Source organism: Neocloeon triangulifer, unplaced genomic scaffold (assembly GCF_031216515.1).
Source record: "Neocloeon triangulifer isolate White Clay Creek 2 clone unplaced genomic scaffold, ASM3121651v1 ptg000014l, whole genome shotgun sequence".
Classification (NCBI taxonomy): domain Eukaryota; kingdom Metazoa; phylum Arthropoda; class Insecta; order Ephemeroptera; family Baetidae; genus Neocloeon; species Neocloeon triangulifer.
In genome coordinates, this window is record NW_026775556.1 from 19,835,093 (window position 1) to 19,861,767 (window position 26,675).

The 26,675-nt window shown below is 33.5% G+C and overlaps 1 protein-coding gene across 1 annotated transcript in view; it reads right to left on the reverse strand.

The window, feature by feature from the left end:
* Nucleotides 1-5,748: 5,748 nt before the first annotated feature.
* Nucleotides 5,749-26,675, reverse strand: part of LOC132200742 (uncharacterized) — a 52,063-nt gene continuing 31,136 nt past the window's right edge. Inside the window, exons 2-7 of the mRNA XM_059626417.1 lie at nucleotides 25,621-25,740; nucleotides 15,825-15,912; nucleotides 11,674-11,759; nucleotides 8,895-9,002; nucleotides 8,130-8,189; nucleotides 5,749-6,877 (exon numbers count right to left, since the gene is read on the reverse strand). Coding sequence (XP_059482400.1) covers nucleotides 6,791-6,877; nucleotides 8,130-8,189; nucleotides 8,895-9,002; nucleotides 11,674-11,759; nucleotides 15,825-15,912; nucleotides 25,621-25,728 — 537 coding nt within the window. The 5' untranslated portion in view covers nucleotides 25,729-25,740 and the 3' untranslated portion in view covers nucleotides 5,749-6,790. The remainder of the gene's footprint in view (nucleotides 6,878-8,129; nucleotides 8,190-8,894; nucleotides 9,003-11,673; nucleotides 11,760-15,824; nucleotides 15,913-25,620; nucleotides 25,741-26,675) is intronic.

Genomic DNA, 26,675 nt, shown 5'->3' on the forward strand with positions numbered 1-26,675 from the left:
AAACATGTAATGATATTTTTAGTTAAGAAATGCTTCATTTTCATTACCAAGTTAACATTTTTTTCATCTTGAGATAGTGAATTACTTATAAAAAACTGAAAAATTTTAGTTTAAAATTTAATTTTCGTCCTGACCTAAGTAAAAATTAAGCGTAAAATTAGGTTGAATCAATTTAAAAAATTGTATGGCCATTTTATTTTTATGGTGCTTTGAAAGTTGTTTTGTAATTGGCCTAAAAAAATTTTGAAATTAAATTTGTGCGATCAAATTATGCATTTTTATTTAAAATACTTAATTTTTTTAATTTAAAAAAGTGGATTCATCATTTTTGTATTAATTAATATTTCTGTGGCTTTTATACAACTCGATTGATTTTTGCCGTAGTCAGTAATTATTCCCTTGACTTTTCCGGCCAAAAATCACATCACGTCGTTTGGCCGGATCTCGGCGCAATGAGGACTTTTTGCCCAAAGAGACCTTTGCCGGCGGCGACAAGCGTCACACCTGCCTACCCACTCACAGACCACTCTCGTCGCAGAGGTTGAAAGGGCGAATCTCTAAAACGTATACCGGGCCTCAATCAAAGCCTCTTTTGAGGTTGCTGGCTGACCTTTCCTCTTTTATTGAAGCTTGATGTATTGCCGCCGGCGGTCTTGCATTTTATTTTCCTCTCTCCATGTCCAAAAATGTTTTCAAACTGCTGAATTTGATGAATTCTTCTGGAATTTCCTTTAAATAACAGAGGAAAGTTTATCGCTTGTAAAATCAAAAATGTTGCGGTATACGAGCAAAAATCATCGAAAACAAAATCTCTCGTGTTTTATGCTCACTAAAGGGTTGATCAAAATAAGAGTGATGTTGCTGATGTTTTTATTCATCATTTTCCAAATTTATTAGATTATATTACAGATTGAGTTTAAGGAAAAGTATGGTTTAAAAGAAGGCTGTTTTGCTCTGGATAATATTTAATAATTTTGTGAGAGTCTGTAAAGTATGAAAAAAATTGAAGAGGTTAAAGAAACTACTTTTTAAGATTATATTTTCTACTTTCACTGTTATAGGTTTATTTCAATAATTCAGTATTCAAATTGTTACCGTAAAAGACTAAATTTTAGTTCTTATTTTGTAATTTTAATGTAATTAGAAATACAAATGTTCAACTAAATTTTCTATAAAATCTGTGTTCTTTGCATTCCTTTTGTCACACTCAATCGCAGTCGAGTCTTTTAAGTCCACGCAATATCACTTTAGGAGAGCAGAGTGTGAACTTCAAAGAGATCGATCCTGAGGCGATAAAACAAGCGTCGTCCTTATACACGAAAGTAAACCAGGCATTTCGATTGCACGCCTTAATTGCTTTGCTTCTGTGAGAAGGCCTTAATTTGGCATCAAAGAAATTCTCGGCAGCGACCGAGTTGCACGGAATGCGCCTAATAATCTCAGACCACACTAAGTAAGCCTGAGAGAACAATAAAACGGAAGACGGGAATTAACAATTAATTTGCATAATGCCTCCGTGGCAGACAGGCTAGTTGCTGCTGTCAAAGTGTCACGGCTTGCAATTAGTTGCCGCAACATCGCCGGAGAGCGAAACTTTTTAAATTAGAGCTGCTGCCACTCCGGAGAGACAATTACGGTAATTGCGCCGGATTGCTTATTGCACTCGATGTAGCGCAGGTTGTACGTAGGAAAATCAAATAAGGGTGCCGAAATTAAAATCCTCCCTAGAGCTCTGTTGAGAGGTGAAATAAAATTGCTTTTTCTACGTCAGCCCCTTGACAACGCGCGTCGACACACAAGCCGCCGAAAAATTTCAATCAAAAGAATGACGAAATTAATTTGCATCTAAATATTCATCAGTTTTTTGTCATTCATTAAAAGTGTATTCTTTAATGAAGTTGTCTGCTCAGTGGGAGATTTAAATTATTTATAAGTGGTAATATACAATGATATATGTGACGTTATTACGTTATTTAATTTTTGAAATAAATTTAAACAAAAGGAAAAAATAAATTTAAAAAAATAAATACTTAATAAAGAAAAATAAAAAAATAAAATATCAGTAATTTATTATTTTTGTTCAATAATTATTGAATACATGAACAACAAAATAGCACTATACATAATAAATATGTAATATATTCAATATAATCTTAGAAATTTAATGTTTTTTTTTTTTTTTTTTTTAGGGATTCGGCTTGTTATTGTACGATTTATATAATTTTCCCAAAACGCAATTTTTTTTATTATTATTGTTGTTTATTTGTCCAAATTGTTGCATCACATTGTTTACATACAGATTGTTGGAAACATTTATTTGATTTTCGGAATATTATTTATTTTTTTATTTCCTGGCACGATATTAATGTAATTATACAAACTATAAAAGGTTGAGACAATTATATACAAAAATTCACATTTTCGAGACTTACCTAATTCCTTTTTTCCTCTACACAACAGAATCGCCAACTATAATGTATTTTCTGCAACCTGTAAGATTATATTCGCGGATACTGGATTCAATTTATACAAATCTCGCTAACTAAATATTGCTTTTTCAAATTAGTTTTCTTGGAACGTACGAGGAACCAAGAAAAGCAGAAAAGAGGAAACGCAGAGCAGTGTGTCATCATGAGAAAGCCATTTGGTAAACATCGTTATTTTTCATTGTCTTGCGTAAACTTTTGCATCCAATTTTTTGCTCGCGCCTCCTCCTTAAAGATACCACCATTCTCCAGCACACAGAAAAACATTGTCATTTGTTACTTTTGATGTTGGCATCTCTCATATTTTCACATACACCCTTTCCTTGGTAACAAATTGCCTTATTTTGAAATAAATTCATATTCGTACTAATTTTTTCTTTTTAAATTTACGTTTTGTATTTTAAAAATCCAAGCTTAAATAATTTTCTCATTTTTAAGAAGGTTTTGAAGATTACTTTGAGAGAGAAATAATAAAGGAGGAGTTATTTCACTTTCATCCGATATTTTGCAAAGAGTGAAGTCAACGGAAGGGAAAATTCGCACAGCTTTTGTGCAAATTTTAAAAGTGATTGCTGAAGCGTGACAGCAAAGCGTGCGCAGACAAACAAACAAACGAGGCACCATTTTCTCATTTTGCGCGCTAATGTGTTCCCTTTGCATCGCATTCGCAAACAAATTAAAATGACACTCTCTCTCTCTCTCTCAAGCGCGCGCGTCGGAATTTATTCCAGGAGCGAGCTTGATATAGATGGAGAGGAAACGCAAATTGAAAATTATTTGCTCTGCAAACACCGAGAGGGAATTACAGGAATTGTGCGGTTGTGCGAATAGAGAATCCGCAAATTGCGTGCCTGAGTGCGAACAATTGATGTAGAATTTAGACGCACTTTAAAATATCTATGTGGAAATTTTGCACTTTTCCCGTCTCGTCATTCTCTGGCCGTTTTAATGCACTCTCTGATATGGTTTGGCACTCATTTGCAATGCGGTGTGCACACATACGTTCTAATTAATTAATCCCTCTGCGATTTAACCCCGTCAGGATCATTACACTCTATGTGATGGGCTGCGAGCTTTTCCATTTAATGTCATACACAGGGAGTGAAAACATTTCACCAAAGCACTCGACAGTAAAGCCGAAGTTAAGCCCCCATTGAACTTATTAGGTGAACTGTTAATTTTGAACAACGGCTTTAATAATGAGATTACAGGGATGTTCAAATCAAAATCCATTATTTTGATATCAAAAGTTTTGCTATATTTTTGGATGTATAAATGATGTATTCTTTTATGGGCAGAAATTGCCCTTTGTGATATAGATCAATAAACACAATTTCCAACGTCATTTTCATTCACAATTTTCCTTGGAAAAAATTTAATTAAAAAAGAAAATCATAACAAATGATTGTATTCCGTGTTGATGAATTACCATAGAGGTCTGAAAATTTCCAACCTTTTATTTCCTCAGATTTTTTACTTAACCCTGTAATACAGCACTAATCTATGATTAGATTTGCTCTTGTTGAATAAAAAATGTAAGGATACGTTTAGCACGCGTGCTGCAGATTATTTGTTGTTTAGTTCATGGTCATTTTTTGTCTAATTTATAAACATCAGTAAAACTTGAGACATGCCTAATCTCAATCTCTGGATTTGCGAATCTTGAATTTTTCAATTTAAATAGTTGATTTTTTTTCAGATTCTTGCTATAATTTAATTACATCGTCAAGATTATTGAAGTTTATAGTATTTCTTATTAACTATGATTTGCGATTTTCTCAATTTTTATCAGCTACGAATTGTTTTTAAAACGTTATGACAAATTGATGGTTAAAGAAAACAGGAGCATTGAAACTCTTGGCCATACGTGGCTGCTCAGTAACAAAAGCAGAGCAGGATTAAAAGCACAGTCATTAGCCTGGAGTGGGCCAAAATCTGGAGCTAAAATTTTCCTCTCATTTCAAATGCTCTGTGGGCCGAGAGAGTGTCATTATCCCAAATGACAGTCCTTGCGGCTTCACCATTACGGTCCAGCCTCAGGGGGCGCAAGTACAACACCGAACTGAGCCAATTTATCCCACAGTCCTGCATATTTTCTCGTTGGTCCGATGGTGCGTTATTTCATGTGGATATATCTTTATTCGCAGTCGCACGTCCCAGGAGTAATTTGAAAATGTGTGCGTTTGCAGGACGCGCCGGATCGATGCTGATTGCTGAGTAACAAGTTGATGGAGCTGTAATTGCGTGCAGTGGAGGAAAAGCGACGCCGGATGAATCTCAAGAGGACAATCAGCCGTGATTCATCAAAAATTTTCCGAGTGAGTACAAGCCTTATAAGCTGAATAATTGCAAGATGAGATGTGAGCCAATTCCAGTAATGTAAATTTGGCAAGTGGATAATACTTAGATTAACACCAAACAATCCAAATCCCAGCCATGAAACATTAAAAATTATTTTTACCAGATTGTTAGCTGAATCATCTCGTGAACCATTATTAATTTTTTTTCCTATATATTTTTTGGTACAGAAAGAAAATAATGCTGACATCTGGACAGGCCTATAAGACATGAAATTTAATATAAATACATATAAAAGCTTCCAAATATGATAGCTTTTGTTAAATTGTATAATTGAAACATATCATTGAATTAACCTTTCATAAAAAAATTTCTAAGTAAGTAAAAAAATAAAAATAAATGAATTTAATTTAATTTATATAATATTTTGTTTAAATAATGAAGATTAATTGGACAATAAAAAAAACCAATATCATACTACATTGTTTATTAAAAGGCCCCTGCCTTAAAAAAGTATCTACTATAGCGAGATTTTCGGAATTAGCCCAATAGCGGAAGCAATCGGAAGAAATTACCTTCGCTTCCTATCACTGCCAGTATAAAAGGAATATATATATATTTTCGCCAAACAAAAAACTTTGCCAAGAACTTTGTCATACATCCTGCTTAAAGGGCTTTTATCTTCAAACGAGAGAGCTTCTCTTTCCAATTGCTGTTGGTAATGGGCTGTGTGCTTCATTTATTTGAAGCTTCTCTTCGCTCAGTCGCCTTCAGTGCGAAAAACTATAGATTTTGATTATCTTGTTTGTACAGAATCCTGATGTGCGAGGAAAGTTGGCAAAAACTTTTCTTTTCTTTTCTCACTCACAAGACGCGCTTCCTAATCGATATATAAAAATAACTTTCCTATCGATAAAAAAAAAACTCCAAGGATAACCGTTTTTCAGTAATTTTTTTATTTTTATTCTTTTACTCACACTGAAGTTGTTTCTCTTACATTGAAAATTTTTGTGTATATTTTGTGGTTATAATTAAATTTTTACTTAATCTAAATCGACCACAGTTTTTGCCCGTTACAAAATTAGGGCCTCAAAATAGAGATTCACACTTCATACATTCTCACTTGACAAAATACCTCTTTTCCAATTACACCCTCTCTTGCATAATGGATGTTTTTGTTTTGGACACTAAATTTTGCCTTTATTTGCAATTTCTCACATTAAAAGATTATTATTTCTCGGCAGTCTACATTAAAAGTTTCAATTTTTGTGTGCGTCATACAACGGTCATGAATTTCAAACAAATTCTCAATAATTTATCGCCTTTTCACTAACAATTTTTATTCTTGACTCATAAAATCTATATCTCAATCAAAATATTCGCACTCCAATCATTTTAACCTCTTTTCCGTCTGGAAATTCAACAAATATAAGCAAAATTAAAACTTTTGGTTCGAAAAAAAATTGATTAAATTCCGTCGAAGCTTTCAGGTGTGCAAATTTCTTTATTGAGATTTAGATAATCAGTCATGAAATTAAAATTCCTTTAAATTCAAAACAAGCAAATCTTTACTGTAACGGCTCTTTAAACAAATCAGACTTGAAATTTTTCATTTTAGCTTTGCATTTTTCACTTTCATAAAACTACATCTTGCTTTATTATGTAAAAAAATCATTAATTACCAAAGATTTTTTTAATTTTGTTCATTAAAAATGAACGAATAATAGAGACACTCTCATGCACTCTCAGTTGCCCACTCTGCTTGGTGAACATTTAGGAACATCGATATGTAGTGCACCCGTGTCCGTCTCACTCTTTCTCTCTCGGGCAAGAAAGTGTCCCTGTGGCACTCCATTGTGTGCGCGAGTGGTGCACCGTGGTAGGTATGCGTACTCGACAAGTACGTTTACACTTAACTTTGATAATTAGACGGGTTGAGGGCCCGAGGAGTGGCTGGTGGAAGAGAGGAGCGAGGAGTCACTTCCGCAACTTCCGCGCCGCCGGCCTCAGAGCTCGATGGACTCGGGCCCTTTCCACGTGATGCCCGCCTTGAGAAGATGGTAAAACCGCATCACCCCACTCAGGGCAACCACCTGCCAACAAAAGCAACACTCGTTTTATGTTCCTATAAAAGATACATCGTGAAACAAAGAGTGCCTTGACCGGTGGCGTGACTCAATAAAAAAAAAAAAAAAAAAACAATATATAAGTGCGCAATACCGCACAAAAGGTTCAGGGCAAAGATTTTCACAAAAGTTAGAATGAAGGAAACGTAAATTTTTTTTTAACAAATTATTTAAAAAAATTCAGTCAACATGAATAAAGAATTTGAAGTATTTATTTGAGTTTTCAACGTTCAACCTTAGTATTTATGTTCAGCTTAAAACAGTTTTCCTTTTTATGTCTCTAAATCGTATATAACATTGCTGAAATTAAAAAAAAAAAAAAAAAAAAAAATTGCTTATTCGATCCGAACACCACAGGGAAAATTTTGAATTAAAAATAGAAACCAGATTTTTTTTTAATGTGCAGCTTGCGCTTCTTATATCTAGTTGCGTTTGAATATCTTAAAAAAAAATTAATTTCACAGCAGTTCACGTGAATTATTTTTAATCTTCTCCATATTAGTTAAACTAATGGACTTTTTCGAATTGAGTCATTCTGATATTTCTGATTCAAAATATGTGTAGGCAGTGAAGTCAAAGACGTTCTTACTTGCCCAAAAAAGTTTTTTTGCACCTTTTTTTAAGCCTTATTTATAAATTTATAGATTATATCATTGACATTTGTGCATATTAACATTTCTATTGAAAAATTTCATTTATATAAGAATTTTCCTATTAATTTTGAGGAAAATATTTCACCGTTTAATTAAAAAAAAAGAGGGAACTTTTTCAACGGTCTACTTATAACTTAATAGTTTGTAGAGCCGACGAGACATGAAAATAGTGGGTAAACAGGAGCAGTCTGGCGAAATAACTACAAGGCAACTATTGACCTTTCTATTGTTTTGTGTACGGCCAAGATAACAAAAGCTCAACTTAAATAACCTGCCTCCGTTAGTAGTTCATGTAAGCCGGCCGTTGGCGAAAGAAAAAGACTTCCATCGACTTTCAAATAAGAAGCTTTTTACTCGAACGCCAGACAGATGAAAAAAAAAACGTGGTCGCATTCCACGCTAACAATAGTGACTGAAGCTTCAATGGAATTCGCTCTTAGGGAAAGAAAACGAAATAAAAAACGAGGAGGAAAAAGGCTCCGTCTGGCTTGGACAGATTTTACTACTGTGAGCTTATTTGACATGCATCTCACACGCAAGACAAACGAACGCCAACTTTTACTCACGTTCAGAACGGCTCTGCACAAATAAAAAGCCACCTCAGCCTTGCAGATGGCGTCGAATTGCTGAAAAAGAAGAAAGGGATGAAAGAATAGAACTCGTCAAACACTCAATCAATCAGCTATTGTTGGGCACCAATGGCACCATGGTGGGTTATTCATTCATTTGAAAACGATTAGCGATGATTTGAGTTCAAGAAAGAGGCTTACTTAGATTAGAGATAATACAAAATCACATTTAAATAAATTTATTTTATCATATTTCATATTCCTGTTTTTAACTAAAATTTATTGTGATAAACAATAATTAATGACACTTTGCAACGAAGAAAGTTTCGATGTACCAATTTTATTCTTGCCATTAAAAATAAGTAAAATTTAAATAATACTAACAAACAAATAAAATATTCATAAAAAAAATTAATAAACCAAAATTAATTTAATAAATAAAGCAGTATTAATTGCGTTTTTGTTAAAAATATAATATTACTTTTTATTTCAATGTAAATATTTTACAACTAAAAAATGTAAATTACTGAACTTTTTTCAGAAAGACCAGATTTTATTATTATTCATTTCTCCTAAGTAGATTTTTTTATTCAATCTCCCGCCCAAGGCTATGGAGTGAGTTTTTGTCTGAAATTACGTAATGGACAAGCACCCGTGAATCCAAAGCTAAAACCATTTCCATGTAACTGCGGAGATTTCTTGTTGGTCTAATGGAGCAAAAAGGGTCTGGAAATGAATAAATAAGCTCTATTGGGTACTCACCCTGTTTACGTGGTCTCGCAGAACATTTGAATAAACCATGGCGACCGCCTCGAGAGCCAAGAAAGCGACGCAGCCCATAATCCACGGTGCCACCAGTCCGGCCTTTTCCTGCAACAACACAACGGAAAAAACGTTCAACCCAAATCCGAACAGTTGTTCCCGTAGAGACAAGTGAAAAATAGTAGATATTTTGATTTCTTTTTATCTAGACAACGGATCTCTATAAAAAATTCTGAATCACAAATTTGAGACGATAAACCGTCATGTGATTAAATATTTTGAGACTCCTTTTAAACATGACTGCAAAATTTGAATATTTACTAATGTACTGTTTTTAAATTATTTCAATTCCAGCGTTTAAACCTTGCGATATAATCTAATTTCAAAAATCAAAAACACATGGTTTCTTATTTGAAAAATCAGTGTTGACACAAAGAAGGACAAAAAAATATCTCAAATTTCCCGGTAAATAAAATTTTGTATACTTGAAAACGAATTTATTTTGAATTAGAGCCTAAAAGTTGTATTTTTTTATGAGACTTTTTCACTAGTCTGGAAATAAACATTTGGCAACTTTGCAATTCGGATCATTTCCAGAGGCAAAGACAAAGGAGTGAATGAACTCATCAAAAGGAGGAGTGTAACGAGCAGCCGAGCTCCTTTGATAAAAATAATTGCAGCGGCTGATCCCGTGATTGTGTGACTTCTCTCTTGTGAGAAGAGTCGATGAAAAGAAAACTTCTGGGCGATTTTAATTAAATCTTTCTCGCAGCTGCAACTCGTTTTCATTATCTTTCTTTCCCTCGGCTCGGAAAATATAGAGAGAGAATTTTCTCCTTTTCTTTCGAAAGAAAGAAATCGACAGATAGGAAAAGGCAATTCGTCAGTTGAATGCTAATTCTTTCACAATCGCCCGGAAACGATAAAAATTTATGACGAGAAAGCGAAAATCCAATTCTGATTTTGGCGTCGATTGTCATTCAAATCAGAGCTTTTGAAAGGCATAAATATTCATCGGTGTAATTTGCATGCGCCGTCATCTCTCGCTCTGCGATTTGCGTGTTCCAAAGTATGTATGTTTTTGCCCTGCTCATATGTGTGTGGCCGTCGGTCAGAATTAATTGCTTGGCGGCGCGAGTTTCACACGTTCGGCGGATTTTGAGCTCGGTTTGCGCCTGCACGCTATCAATCGACGCAACCCACATTTTGAATGCTCTATAACTCGAATTCTAATCAGTGGTATGCGCGTAAAGGGATTGAATTTGTATTAAATTGAAGCTTTCCCGCGTGAGATTTAATTGGATCAAGCCGCGAAATTGTAAAATGAACATAAATATTTGCTATGTATTGCATATCAATCAGGGCTGTAGTTGGGTTGATTTCTTATATTTTTTTTAATAATTTGTTTGGGTTTATTTTAATAAATGCAAATTCTACCAAATCAAAAGATTAAAGATAACATGATCCGATTGTGAGCATATCACTTCAATTCATAAACTTGTAGTGTAGTTGAAAGGTACTTAAAAATAGTATAAAATGTATTTTTATGTGTATTGTATAAAAATATAAAACTAGAATAATCTAAATTCATTGAAAATATAAATATTTACTATCAAAATATTATTTAAATATTTAAAAATAATTAAATTGTTATTAAAAATTTATTTAAAAAATTTGTAAAATCCTTCTGGAAATAAGTGTTTAAATTTTTTTCTATAACTTATTTACAATTAAATTTAAAACAAATAATAATGTTATTTTATGAAAATATATTATACTATTTTATGGTGGATTTTAACTATTATTGTTTCTTGTCTTAATAATTGTGTTTACGTTCTCAAATTTTGAAATTGTTGATTATCAAGCTTTGAAATTTGAGATTTTATTGAACTTGTAAAACACACGGAATTGTGTGTGACAAAGTTTACGAGCGGTACTGCTTTTTGTTTGACTTTCTGGGGCAAACAAAAACACACGCGGATTAGAGCAAAGTCTCGTTCGCTTGCTCTCGTTTTATGTCCACCGAACCGACGCAAGCTCAATCTATTCCATCAATAAACAAACCTCGGGGGTCTCTGTATTTATAGGCGGCACCGGCCGTAAAGTGCAAGAAATGATAATCAAAAGCCTCGCCTGAATAGGAAGGCACGCAAATATTATACAATGTGTGCCCTCTTATGGACCGCAACACTACGGAGCGGCACTCTCGGGACTCACAAAACAGCCTGAGAGAGTGCATTGTGAATTTCGCATTTTAACAGCTGAACTGACGAATACTTTGGATTTTTCAACTTAAAATTTAAAATGTTAATACTATTAACTATTTTAAGCCATTTTACAAGAATGAAGTTCCCAATAAAAAGGAAGTTATAAAAAATTTATTTGTTTAAAAAAAGTGAAAATTTATTAATTTATTTATTGTTTTGCGTCGTGGGTAAATTCAGGTTTTGATTTACGCTGCTCCTTAAGTTGGTTTAAATTTTCAATGTGAAATTATGTTTTATGAATTTTAATCTTTACTGTCTATATTGATTCTAAATATCTAAATTTTTAGCCCATTATGAAATGCTACCATGTAAATTAATATATTTAATTAACTTATATGTCGTTTGAAATCATTAATGGCTAAAAAATCATTCAATTTACTTATTATCAAAAAGTCCCGCATTGAAAAATATTTAACATAAAATAAAGTTTTCATTGACAATTTGGTTTATCAAAATTATTCTTATTATGATCTTGAAATAAACAAAGAAAGAGCTGAAAATCCATAACTCACCTTAACCACTCCAGCGAGCAGGACGACGCTGAGGAGCATCATAAACAGCTGAGTGCCAATAATAGCGAAGTAGGCAATTTGTACACCTGCAACAAAAAGAGACGCTTTTAAAGAGGCGGCGAACGACGATAATTCCGCTCCTTCTTCAACTCGAATGCTTTCAAAAGTGTTTGCCAATATTCCAGCTGTGCTCTCAGGAAACTGTGTGAGTGTTTCGTTTTTTATACCACGGCTTTTATACATGGAGAGAGCAATGTCTGCAAAAGCGAGAATATTGAATTCCTCGCTGGCGAAATAAAGACAGACGGGCGAATATCCGCCCTGCCGGCCGAAATTATCGAAATTACTTCGCGAGAGGGTGGAGCGTGAGCGTCTGCTTTTTTTCCGACAAGAGCGAAAATTCTTCGCATGCTGATGATTTTCTCAGACGAGTTGGAGCCACCGAGACGGCTCTGAAGTATTTTCTTTAAAAAATTCATAGATGAAAAGGTTAGAAAGTAACATTGATTTTAGTTATTATTGATGTTTATTTTCTAAATTTTAACAGAGAGTTTTGTTTCAAATTAATAATGTACTCGAAGATTAAATATTGCGGTTATTAAAAATGATTGTTTGTCATTATTGCCGCTAAATATAATATACTGTAAAATTCTGGCTGTTTTGCTGTGATTAGTTTGTGCAGTGAAGCTTTGTAAAAGTTTGTCACATATATTTCTAAATTATGAATTATTGGCATGATTGGCAACAAATTAAAGAGATGAAAACTTATTCTGGCGAGAAATCAATTTGATTTTTTCTCCAAAATTAATACTTCAAATGGATTCCAAACCAATGAGATTATAAATGACTGATTCGATAATTTCATCAAAATATTTTTTTTCGCTTTATTTAGTGCTTTAATCAGTATTTTGGATATATATTAGTTTAATTTTCAAACAATTTTCTGATTTTGAGATTGTTCACAATTTATTTATTTTGCTGATTTTAATTTTCCATATTTATAATACACTTTATTAAGAACTGGCTTAAACCTTTTTTCTATAGAAAAACATCAAAATGGATCTTCTTGCGACCAATTTCTCCCTTGGTTACTTTGATAAACGAACGCCGACTATAAACAAAAATACAATTCCGCCTCCTTTCAATATTGAAGTTGCCAGACTCCATTGAATAAAAGTACCCAAGCCCAGCTGCTGAAAGGCAGCCATCGATTGGGGTGCCGGTAAGAAAAAAGCTGCAGTTCAAAGTCAGTGGAATCGGGTCATAACTGGAGTCGTCTGAGGGCCGCTCGGCGCTTTCATTGAGCAATAAATATGAGAGAAAAGCGCTGATAAGAGAGGCCCGTCAATATTTCCCAACATAACGAGGCCGCAAGTGCCCTGTGCATAAGGACGAAGGCATCTTACGACGAAACCAAATTGCACATCTCAGAATGTGGGGCGCACATGAAAGCGAGCAGATAACAAAAAAAGGAAACGCGACGAGTTTTGCGCGCCGACGGCACCCATGCATGTGCACATCTCAAGATACGTTCTCGCAAATGTGAGCGAATTCATTCCATCCAGTGCACCCGATAAGAGCGCGAATCAATTTCAAGATGTGGATGAATGGAACTGATTGCGACGCCTCTCATATCAAATCGCATTGCTAAATTTAAACGCCTCCAATAACAAATGTAGATGTTGTAATTGAGCCTTGTAGCGTTCTGCATAGTTCATTGATCTAATTAAATATTATAATCAGGAGACTCACTTCTCCTCTTGAATATTTTTAGTTTTTCACGTTCTATAAATATTTCTAAACTTTTATATTTCAAATGATATAGTTAAGAAATTAAATGGTAAAATATTTTAAATTAGCTTCATAAATCATTATATTGCAATAGATTTATATTTTGGTGTGTTTGTTCTAAATTCAAATCAATTTTAATGTTGTATGAAATGAAATTGTATTTAATAAATTTAAACAATATATAGCCTGGTAATGTATGCCATGTTAAGAAGTGTTTACTAAATTTTGTATTATGAGGAATCATAACGCAGAGGGATTTAATATATTCATAATTTGTTTGCTTTAAAAAATTGTTTTGAACTATTTATATACATAGCAATATCAATTAAAACATAAGTTAAATTACAAAAATGGCTAAACTAAAATATATTTAATTATAAATTTTATATTTAAAAAATTAGTTTATTTATTCATAAATGAAAGTAAATATTATTTTATTTATTATTTTTTAAAGCTTATTTTTTTTTTCTGTGATTGCAAAAATGCAAAAAAGTAGCCAAACTCAAACGGAGACAACGAGGAAAAAATTCAGTGCGTGCGTGAAATTTGGTGCACAATGGAGAAAGCTAACCACAAAAAGAAGCGAAAAGCGCCAAAATCGAAGCTGACCTTTATTGTCATCGGACTGTAACGACTCTACCTTACAATTAGAGCAGCCACAGCTCTAATGTAGTAGATCTGTGATGCGTTAGTGCTCGTTTTAGTTGCATCTCCAAACTGAACATAAACGACATGTCAACTTTTATGTAGGAGCATATTTGGAAAGTGGCTTATTCAAAGAGTTGCCACTTCCTCTTCCTTCCATTATAGAGTCCGTGCAGAATTGACAGGCCCAAATTGAATATTTTGTGCATTCAAATTGGAAAAAGCCAGCGTGTAGGGAAGTGTGTGTGGCGAAACTGCCTTTTTTGCCGAACGCAGGCCCGGCAGGAAGAGCAGCTTATTCAGAGCAGCGCGTTTGTGTACTCAGGCGAGCGAGCGAGCGAGTGAGCGAGCGCGGTATTCAAGCCAAGAGCGCTGAAAGGATTGAAAGACTTCTAGTTTAGGCCATGTTTCAATTGCTCCTCTCAAAGACCTCGTCTACTTTGGCAAGCACACACACACGCACAAGAGAGAACCGGCCAATAAAATATTAAACCCAGAAACGCCGCCGCTGGCAGCTTCTATTTTTTCGCGCGGCTTTACACAAATTGCAACAACTATCAAAGCTGTATACACACTAGCAAAAAAAAAATCATTTGAGGCTGGTTGAGAAAATTATTGATCAAAAAATCAAAGTCGAGTTAGATAAACAAAAACCGTCAATGATATTGCAATTTTGCTACATCGCAAAGCAATATTATTTTTTTAATTAAAGATAAACACGTGTCATGATATCATTGCACATTTTTTTTCATAGTTGTTATAAACAAAAAGAAAGATGAAAAGTTAAAGAAAATTTAAAAATACATTTTTTTGGCTTTGAAACTCCAGTAAAAATGTTACAATATAAGCCTTTGAATAATTTAATCATTAGATCATTTATCATGGAAATTTATAATGTCATTTATTCTATATTAAGGACTATTTTTGCAAGTAAAATGCGCAAGATTCCGATTTTCCTTAAAAATTTCATATTATTGATTCTAGTTTAATATTTCAGTCGTGGCAAACAACAGCTCACTAAAAATTATTCACATATCAGAAGATTGCAATAGTCAGAAATTCATAATTTTTAAAGAAACTGCAACAATTTATAAAAGTGCATAATTATGATGCAATAATTTGTTATTCTGCAATGGCAATTGATGTGTGTTTGGGCAGCTTTTATTAAAATATGAAGTGGAAATTGGAATTGTTATCTGTGAGATGGAGTTTGTTGGTTTTAATCAAAGGTAAAGGTCGCTAAAATGTAATTTTTACTTTAAACATAAATTTTCTTAAAGACTTTAGATTTTTTACCTACAAAAACTAGTGTCCGAGGAAAAATTTAGTAACAAAAATATTGATTTAGCCATGAAATTCCAATTGTGAGTGTTCATGTGATGCTTTAAAAAATTGAATACGGATTTTTTTGCTTGCTTCACGTTTGAAAATAAAGGTTACATTTCACATTTTAAAGTTTTTACAGTTCATTCTTTTGAAAAAAATCAACATATTTGTGTTCTCCTCTTAAACTCACAGAAATTTCGGCACAAGTTTTTAACCCAAATAAGCTCTATAATATAGCAGGCACCATCTGGCAAAAGCTACGATATTAATGCGCTCTCCCGAGTACGCTTTATAGGACTAGCTTATAATCCCAACTCGCCGTTAAACTCTCCGGATACACGTTTATTAAACGCACACCAATTTTATTATTATTTTTTGTTCCAACTCACCGTAATAAACGTCCTCGAGCTCGGCGAACTTGGCCTCGTTCACGCTGATCCGCCAGCTGTAAATTAGCACCACAAGTATGGAGATGCTCTGCAACAAACGAGAGAGATGAGGTGATTAGGCTTATAATTGGCTCGTTTGTCTTTCAACCCCACACGCAAAATTATTGAACTCGCCGCCGCTCTATTTGCGAGCTAATTAACGTTCAAATTAATAATAATCTAATAACACTTTTGCGGCGCCGCGTCGACTATATCGCTCTGCTCATTAGCAGTATCCGACTAACTGGAAACTAATTGGATTCTGGGGCAAGTCAAAATTGCCACATGTATTCCAATTTGTGTGTTTGCAGATACAAATTTGAATGATCCAAATTGTATCAGCCTTTTATACTCATTTGCGCTGTGTAATTGTTCTAAATTATATAAAATTTATGAGACTAAATTTTCAAACTACTTCAGATAATTTTTTTCAAATTTGTGACTCCTTAGATTTCTAAAATTTTTCATAGATTTCAAAGAATTGAATTTAATGTATAATTTACTGCTTACAAATGTATTTAACTTTGTTAATAATTAAGAGTAAAAAAAGTTTTTTTTTTTTAATTTTTGTTGAATATATAATTCCTGCGGACTTTGCAAACTGACATATATGGATTTTCTGCCCGCAGCGAAATATATATTTTGCCTGTTTACAAATCTGCAACTGCTAGGGTTTATTTCGATGCGGGATTAATGTCGCGAGCAGAGAAGAGAGAGAAACTTCTTGTTCTGCAGCTCGGCATGTTTTGCGCCGTTTGAAACAAACATGGTCACCCACTCTAGTTTTTGCAACCACTCATCAGAGAGAGGAAACGGGCGAAGGAAGACCACACGGCCTTTTCCTTTGCCACACCACCGAGTAAGTTGGCGTCTCGTATTTAGATTTGCATAAAACACGTCTGCTCCAGTTTTGCACGCTGTAAAGCAATCATTGCACGAGAGATATCGCCCCTTTGTGTTTACAGCGTGTAATGCGAGCCGGCTGCATGCAAATCGCAAAAGCTGATTGCGCCGCTCTCGAACGCCTCTCATTCGCAACAAAACGCAAACAAAACAAACTTGAAGAGAGAAACTGTCGGCTAATTAATTCCAAATCGCTATGCAAATCGTGTGAAATTAAAATTCACAGTAATTTTAATGCGTATTTTGTTTTCATTTTCTATTCAAATAAATATACTTTATAAAAAAAAAAAAATTATACAAACAGTAAATTTAATTAACATTTTAATCACTTTTAATTTTTGTCTCACACAATAATGGAACAGAAAAAGTTTAATGTTATAATGAAATTCTGAAAAATCTGGTGCTTGAACCGATGTGTCGAACGTGACATGGCCGTGCATATATTTTCATTTTGTTTGTGTGTAAGCTCAAATTTTTGTTCCAAACACCAAAAACTTCAAAGCTTCGTGAAAACACTCACTGTAACATTCACAGAGAAAACGTGCGGTATTAAATCTCCTCCACCTGAATTATTTAGATGTCTGAAAAACAGCTTGTTTGCAAACTATGGGGATTTCGCTCATCGTTATTCACACAAAGTTTTAGGTACAAAACCCGGTTGGCCTCTGCCATTTCGACGCGCAGAATGCTTTTTGCTCGTCGACGGCGAGAGCGCAGGAAATGATTTTCAGCGCATTGTTCAAAAATAGACGCTGCGTCGCCACAAGGGGCAAAACAAATTATTTGGCGCAACAAGCCCAATATTCGTAATGGAGGAAGGAGAGCAACGGAAATGCCCCCGGGCAGGCGGCAACCCGCGAGGCGCGTTATGAAAAGAGGCCAGGAAATTTTTGCCGAGCGCAAAAGAATGAGTCCCCAGTTAAAGCAATTTCTCAAAAGCTGGTCGCGGTTGCCGCTCCGACTTTCTACCACTTTAATCATGTAAAAGCTCTTGCCAAAATGACGCGCGGCCGTAAATTTCCCGCGTGACATTCTTATTTTCGGGCTGCAATTACTCGCGGCAATTTTTATTTTGTCGCGCTCCAATTGCGACTTGGATTTATGGCCGACGCGTCGCAGATGAAATTTTATTTTACAACTGAATTACGCAATTCGCCGAGATGAGAAAACTTTTGCCATTTTGGATACTGACAAAGTTTTAAATGTGAATAAAAAAAAATGTGAACAATGTTTTAAAAACAAGTTGTAAAATTGAAGTTAGAAGAAGAAAAGAGGGGATTTTATAAATATCATTAAGAAGAACTTTAATAGTTATGTTTAGTTAATTTGAAAAGCAGGCAATTAAAATATTTAGGGGTTTTGTATAATTTTGAAGCATTAAGAATAGAATCATTGAATTCAACTTTTGAGATATGATTTTCATACAATTCCTGATGCCACATACAAATTTATGGCCATGAAAAATCCAGTTATTTCCAGTTGATGTTTTTTTTTATTATATTAATATGATAATAAATGAACAATTTAATAAAAATATATTTATAACTAAATGAAAAATACTGCAACATGTTTTTAAAAGTTTTTTGACTTTTGAGAAAAACATTATTTCTAAACCATTTTTAATTATTTGTAATTCTGTAATAAATAATAACTTTTAAATACTTTTTTTTCCTGGTTCATTTGCATTGATTTTATTAAACTTCTATTTAAGCTTTAGATCATTTGAGATTTTAACTTCTGAAGCACTAATATAAACTAGAACTAAAAATTCATAAAATAAAAATGGGCAAATATTAAAATGAAGTTTGCTTGAATTCACTGCATATCAACAGAAATTTCACCATTTTTTTTTTTTTAAATACTTGGTGCCTTCCTGAGGGTTTTATTGCCAGAATGTGCAACATTTTCAATTTTTTTGCGAATCAAAAAGAGGATCACAAAGAAAAGGCGTAAAAATGTTTGGGTGCCGAGCGAGACAGAAAGGAATGTCGGTCATCAAAGAACGTGGTGGAATAGGAGGAGCTCCATATATATAAAAAAGTGGAGACCCGGAAGGCCTAAAAAGGATGGCATTCCCCACGCTCCGCCGCCTCTGCTTTTTGCAATTTTTCTCCCCTAGGATGCGTCAAATTCTTTTCGCTACTTTATTACTTGGACGTTTGACAGGGAAAAAGAGAGGCGAAGCTCAAGAAAGACTGAAAGGCAAACTTTGCCGCGTTCCCATTCCAGGAGGAAAACAGAACAGAGATTAATTTATGCGAGTTTGAAAGGATTAAGAATTGTGTGTTCCGAGGAAGATAAACAAATATTGGAGCCGTGTACATGCTGAAGTTTTCTCGCTCAGCAAACACATTTCCGAGCTTTGTTCACCTACGTTCGTTGATGTCTTTGTTCCAAATAATTACACATACGACAAGCTTCTCTATATGCGGCAATTTAAGTTTCTCAATTTCCACTTTCAAAGGGCTTATCTTACATTTAGCGCTTGTAAGCTTTGGAGAAACTTGATATTTCCTGCAAGACTTGAGCTCATTAACTATTCCATGAACTGCATCTCTGTTTATTCACCTTTGTTTAATCTTACCTAAAATTAAAAGCAATGCAAAATCACGGTGACTTTTTTCATATAATAATAAACTTTAGATTGATTAAAATTTCAACATTAAATTGTAAAAAATTATATATATTCCAGAATACGGGTGGCTATTAAAGCTCGCATTCTGATAATCCAGAATAGCCTAGAAATCTAAAACAGTTTCCACAAAAAGCGTCCAGAAAAATATTAATCTTATACAGTTTTTTAATTAGAATAAGAATTTGTCATTTAATAAAAATTAGGCTTGCATCAATTTGTTGATAAATTGATCTAAAAAAACTTCATGATGCAATTTTATCAGGTTTAATTATATTATTAAATTTAACTATAGGATTTGAATTTTGAGAAATTTGAGATTCAGAATCGTTTTCAATGTAAATTTTATTCAAATTTGATTTAGGAAGAGATTTGACCAATTTTTATTATAATCATTTATTAAAGAAATAAATTCAAAGAAAAGGTTAATCATACCATTTTGTGTGTTGCAAATATGTTTACACATTGATTGCGCAGCGAATTACCATTAATTAATATATTTCATTTTTTTATTTACCTATATTTCCTTTTAAAGAATTGTTTATTGTACAATTTTGAAATTTATTGCAAAAATAAATAATGTTTTTAAATAAATAAATTTAATATATACAATATTTGCAAAAAAAAATTAATAAATAGTATTAAAAAATTTTTTTAAATACATGTCATGATTATGTAACTTGAATAAAAATATTATGTTGTATTATTTATTAATAAGTTAACATTTATAAGAAAAAAAAAAGTAAAAAACTGCCACAAAAATCGTCTGGTAATAACAAGAAAAAGTTCTGATTAAATACTACTTGTTATCTGAAAGCATTTCATTATTAGATGTTGAAAGGAAAGCACGTGAACTCGCGCACTTGTTCGCCGAAAATGTATATTTCGGAAAAATGTACAGAAAAATGCCCACATTTTACCTGTTTAAATGTCGTAGGCGGACACAAATTAATGCGAGCGAGGACAAAGAATTATTATTGCCCTCTATTGTTTGCTAAGGGGTTTATAGCCGCGAAACGTAATTAATTTTAGTGTTGGCTTCCAAGCCTTTGTGGCCCCTTGGGACTGCAGGTCGAATTGGACTCGGCGACGACAAAGTGAGAAAAACAACACCCGGAAAACATACAGACGAAATTGATTTTGCAAGGAAAACAATAAAAAGCAAATATTTGTTTAATTTCATTGGGAAAATGAGGAACACAACGGGCTGTTTTCTTACATCTACCTTTTTAGGGGTGAAACATTAAATTCAGGAGTAAAAAATAAATTGCTTTCCGACAAGTTTAAAAAAGTGAATTAATAACAAGTTTGCTTGTTTCGAATGAAAGTTATTTTAGTCACATTTTTGCAATACCCCAAGCTCTAAAAAATTGTAATTCTCTTTTTGTATCAATTTTTATGAGTTCCAAATACGATTGAGTAAAAATTTATCTGATTGAAATTCAGTGAAAGGGATTTCCCTGACTTTATTTTCACACATCAGCCTCGATCAACGGATGAAATAAAAGTTTTTCTTGGTGATTGCTTTCTGCTGAACCAGAAAGCAGAGGTGAAGCCGCGTGAAATTCCACGTGCGTGCGGCGACTGTTTTTCTTTGGCCCTCTTTTGTGGAAACAGCGGGAGCAATCTAATTTAATTCAAAATCGACTGCTTAGCTTTATTTGCACCCCTGGCACGAGGGTTGCGTTGATAAATACACGAATCTCGCCTTTGGAACTTGAAGTTTTCGTGAAATGAGCGACGGAATAAATCAACACCTCGGCTGCACGTCCGAGAGAATCAAGTTGGCAACCATTTTTTTGTGCAGAGGCAAGGTTGTTCAATTCAATGTAATAAGAAAAATAAATACTAGGCCACTGGGGGGGGGGGGATATGTCTCAAGAGAATTTCTGAGTATTACCTTGTTCTTCTCTTGAGAAATCGAAGTACTTCTTAAAGGCTATATACATGAAGTTAATCGCTGGTCGAAAAAATTGGGAAATTTGTTGGCGGAAAAGCGTAATAGAGGGTTTTCCTGATAAAAGTGACTTTTTTAATTATTGAAATGCTTATTTTTCTTACATCTATTAAAAAATCTGGCTTTTACCAAATAATGCCTATTGCGAATGTCAAAAAATTATTAAAACCAGATCGAAATTTTGAAACAAAAGTAATAACTCAATCAAATTTAATTAAATACTGTAATTATATTCTAAGAACAAAATAATTCATATTAAGCTATTAGCCTGTAGATACAATAATTGTCAGACTGTGTGTGTAGAGTTAATTATGTGACTTTTCAAGCACTGAAATAACGAAGCCTTAAATTGAAACCATAAATTCATCCAGAAAAGCGTAGGCGAGAATGGAAATGGCGCATTTCACGCGTCATTTTGACTTAACTTGAGTCCAATTAAAGTTGGTTTTCCGCAGCTGAGAGTGGTGAGCAGCTGTCAAGCTGAGAGAAAGCTTGTTATTTTTGCACAAAACGAACTTGCCAAGGCTTCCAAATTAACTTTGGCCCCCAGAGGCTGTTTGCGCGCAGTTCACCAGCATCCTCACATCTTTTATCAGTGTGGCGTGAAAGGCGAATATTCGATTTGTTTAAAAAAGCGTTTTGGAAAGTCTCCTTGTTTACGGCTTGGATAGATCATAAAATTATGAGAATAAAATCTGCAGACTAATGAGTGAAGGAAAATTGCAGCAATTTTTTTATCCTCTCGGACGTAGGAATAAAAGATACGTTTGCCGGCCCTTTTGCTCCACTCGCTCTCATTAAGCCCTTTTTAACACTCACACACGCGGCACCACATTATTTTATTCAAGGCAGAAAAATGAAGTCCATTAATTTCTCCCCGCGGGTATCAGTATGCAAGAGCACCGACGGAAACGGCCTCTTTGTGCAAATGCTGCTGGCAAAAAGAGGCTGCTTTTAATCACCATCGTTGCACCCTTTTTCTGGCGAGCGCGCCACCCGGATTAATTATTCGCGCGTCCTGAATAATTCATCGGTCTAAGTGCATTAGCCGAGAGGCCCAATTAATGCCACGTCATTTCTCCAACTACAAAAGAGAACCTTTTGGGAAAATGCCATTTTTTTTAGGATTAGTTAACCCACGATTTCAGACAATAATCAATAAAGTTTGGGCAATTACTCAGTGAATATCAAAATAAAGTCTTACCGAAAATTGCATAAATAATCAAACAATACTAACATTTAGTGTTTAATTTTCCATGTCTTTATCATTATTTATTTTATTATTCAATTATTCCTCATATTTACCAAGTTATATTTTCAATTCATGAAACAATTCTCAATTCTCAAGATATAGTGGAAGTAGAAAATAAGTCTAAATTTTAAATTCATATAAAAATTACTAATGAGTAATGAATAATTATAGAAAATTTGCTTTGATTTAAATAATTATTATTTTATAAACTGCAAATAATAAATTAAATAATTATAAAATTATAATATTTAAATAATAAATTTATTATATTTATTAGGTAAGGAGGAAAAACTATTGGACTATTATTATAACATATTGTAAAATGTAATTAATTTGAATTTGTAGACTTTCATCTTTTCAACGATTGATTGTAGTTTTAATCTTTATAGAATAAGAGAACATTCGAAAATAAATAGATATTATGAAGCTACCAAAAACCAAACAATGCTGATTGAAAACCTACCAACATTGTATAATAATAATAATTATTTTTCAATACAATTTTTCCTAAAAACAGGCTTTTCCAAGACGGTCTGGAGTAAAAGCAGCTTCGCAATTATAATCTCACACAATGTGGAATTAAGTAGCTCTTAAGGTCAAACTTAATTAGACGCGATGAGGATTTAGTCGCAAGAGATTATAAGTCTCAGTTTGTGAAGGGCCTCGCTTCGCTTTCGCAGGGCATGACTGTGGCCGATGTTTGTGCCGAGTTTGGGCTCCATTGGAAGATGTTAATATTAATGGTGGCCGACCGACCACTTCAAAGGCGGGAAAGGAAATCAAATCGCTGCCCGGCACACCGAGACCAGCTCGACGGGCCCAGATTTGTAAACAAATTCAGCCCTGGAGAGTTGCTAACAAAGTTTGATATGCGGTGCGTACCAGGAAATTGATGCCCAAGACTTGCTAATTATTCATGGCTTCTGCCCACCTTTGTGTGTGTTGGACGTTCTTGATTAAAACGAGAAAAGCGACCACATTTTGTGAGTTAATTTTGGGAAAATCTATTTTTTTTTAACAAATGTAACCAATCTGAAAAAAATGCTATTATTTTCAATTTCAAACGTTTCAGAACTTTTTATTATCCTTTAAATAATTCACAAGAGACTAAATTTATTTTAAATACTAAAAATTGGATAAATTTAAATAACTGATAAAAATATATCTGTTCTTTTTAAATACAGAAACTTACAATTAACTCCAATTTGCATCTCAATTCGTTACCTAATTTGGAGTCGACTGCCCATTCTCGCTGACTTTCTCGCTTAACTACTGTTGCTATTAATGTTAATTATAGAGGACTTAAAAGTTTATTGCACAAGCGATCGTAAATTGGAAAAGCGTGTGGAGGAGGCGTAATTAGGTCATGCAGTACATACTGCACTGCCAGTCCATAAATTTTTGCATCGTAAAGTGGGTAGCTCGCGTGGTGGAACTGCTACTTGTTGATTCTCTAATTTCGCATTCAAATGTTATTTGCCCGGGCAAACTTGATCCGAGCCGGAGGACGAAGCGTACATTCGCGAGTGAGAAGAGATTCTGATTCGGTTCTCCGCCAAGTTTGCCGTGCAATTTATTCGCAACAGGGACAATCCATTACGCAGATAGCGGATTTGGAGGAGCTTTTGAGCAAGAGACGAACCAGACGGTGAGAGGATTCTGCGAGTGTCACTGAGAGTGGAGCGGAGACGCGACCATTTTCCAGGTGACACCTCATGAATAATCAACGTTTGCTATCGGAGGTTTGTCCACCCTCGCGAAACTTTGTCAGGAGCGACGAAATTAGCATCCTGGCAAGAGAGGGACCAAATCAATAAATTTTTTGCCTTAATATTTTAAAATGAAGTCTCAAGATCTTAGGTTCCTTAGTTATTATATCTCTAATTGAACAAATTTGTACCGTTTATTTTTATTAAAACAGAAGAAATGTATTTTGATATTTTTTGAATACAAATGCAGAAATCGACCCACAATTTTATAACACTCCTGCAATGACTGAAAATAAATGGAAAGAGACTAAATTTAAAGATCGGCACCTTTTTACGAGCTATGCTTGGTTTTCATCATTTGTTATGTGAAAATAAAGATTACCACTGTGCAAAATTGTAAATGTACAAAATGTGGTGAACAAATTGGAATGTATCACCTATTTTAATGTAAAAAGAGTGACTTAACACTAATTAATGCAGCTTCCATGAAAGTTTAGTGCAATTACTACCTCTTCAGTTTTTGTTATTATTGTATGCATAAATAATTTATATTCATATATGTGTCTGTATACCGTTGGTATTTAATAAAGAGAATTAATTAATATTTTTTGAATTTTTTATAATTAAATAAGTAAATAAGTATAACAGAACAACCTAGTCAGAAACGGAAAGGAAAATTCTACAAACGTAAAGTTTTGGAAAGTCTGAAACACACAAAAAGTTCGCGTTTTCTTTAAAATAATTTAATTTAAATTAAATTAAATGTATAGTACCTGGTGGGATTCCTGGAAATATTAATTAATAAATTTCAAGAATCATCGAACATAAAAAAGTAAATTCAATCATTATTTAAATTAGTTTTAACTGTTCTGTTTTTGGTTTTGTAACTACTTAAAGTGGTGGAAAAATTTAGTTAAAATTAGAAATGATTAGAGCGTGATGAATGCAATTATGTATGTATGTTCATAAAGAATTAATTAAAACATATTAATCTGCATTGCATGAGATCAATATTGCTATGTTTAAAATTTTTATAAATAGCTTCCCAAGTTCCAAATTTATAAATATCAAAATATAATACTAAGTCTAATTACAAAATCTATTTCCATTCATTCCATTGTATATTTGTTTTCATAAATTTTAAACGAAATACTTTATACAATAGTAATTAAATTATATGAAATATTTAAAATTACCAAAAATTAAATAAAATATTAAGGTTTTTATACATATTATAACAAGTTAACAATAAACTTAAGTTAAAAAATTATTGTTATATAAAAGATTTTAATTAAAGTACTTACCAGTGAAAAAACAGCGGCGGTTATCGCCGCCGTCCGGGCGTGCAGACTGCAGCATCCCTTGGCGTCCTGCGCCAAAACGGTGTAAGGCCCGACCAGAGGAGGCCTCATTTCGCCTCGGCTCTGCAACAAACAAAGAGCAAATTTTTCAGTCAACGAAGTCAAAAATATCGCCGTCTCTTCATCCTGCCAATTCCAAAGTGAGAAGCCGTTAATGTAAAAATTCAATTAGTGGTGCCACATTTTTACACCGAACGATAAAATATTCATAACCACACAGGTCGTGCCGAATATTTTTAATTTAATTAATTGAGGCCGACGTATCGTTACTTTGAACAAGTGAAACGGAATTTTTAAATGAGACACATTGAAAGGCTGCGGCAGTGCGGTGGTTTTAATGAGTCCACTTATTTTGAAAGCACAAAGGGTTCAATTTGTATTATTTAAAATTTTCAAATGAAATCTAAAAAGAGTTAAATATAATACAATATTTTAACTAAATTTTTTGTAAAAACAAAAAAAAATGTTATAGAGGGATGCTAGTTATATTTTTGAATGCTAATTTTATGTTAGCATTGTTGACCATCTACAGGTCACATGCCCATCATAGGGGTTTTGATGTTGAATCATTTAAAAATAAAAATCAGGCATGAAAATAAACGCGCTTTTCAATTCACTCTGTTAGTCATTCTACTGAAAATTGATTTTTTGCGTAACTTCAACTCGAAATAAATCATACATTTATATAAGACTTTACTCAAATTGTTTGCTTTTCAAGATAAAAGAGACTCAAGAAAAAGAATAATTATGTACTATTAACATTAAGTTCTGATCTACATATATACTTTTCTCATGTCACGTTTCGAGCAAGCAATAAAAACGGAAACTTTTGAAATCTCCATTTTCAGGTTTTTGAAATCACAAGAGGGAGGTATGAAATATTGAAATTTTGATCAATATTAAAGCAGGTTTAAATTTATCCCACTTTAAAACCACTTAGTTCGGAGTAAATTTAAATTTACAACCAAAATTTGAGTCGAAAAAACTACAATTTTTTT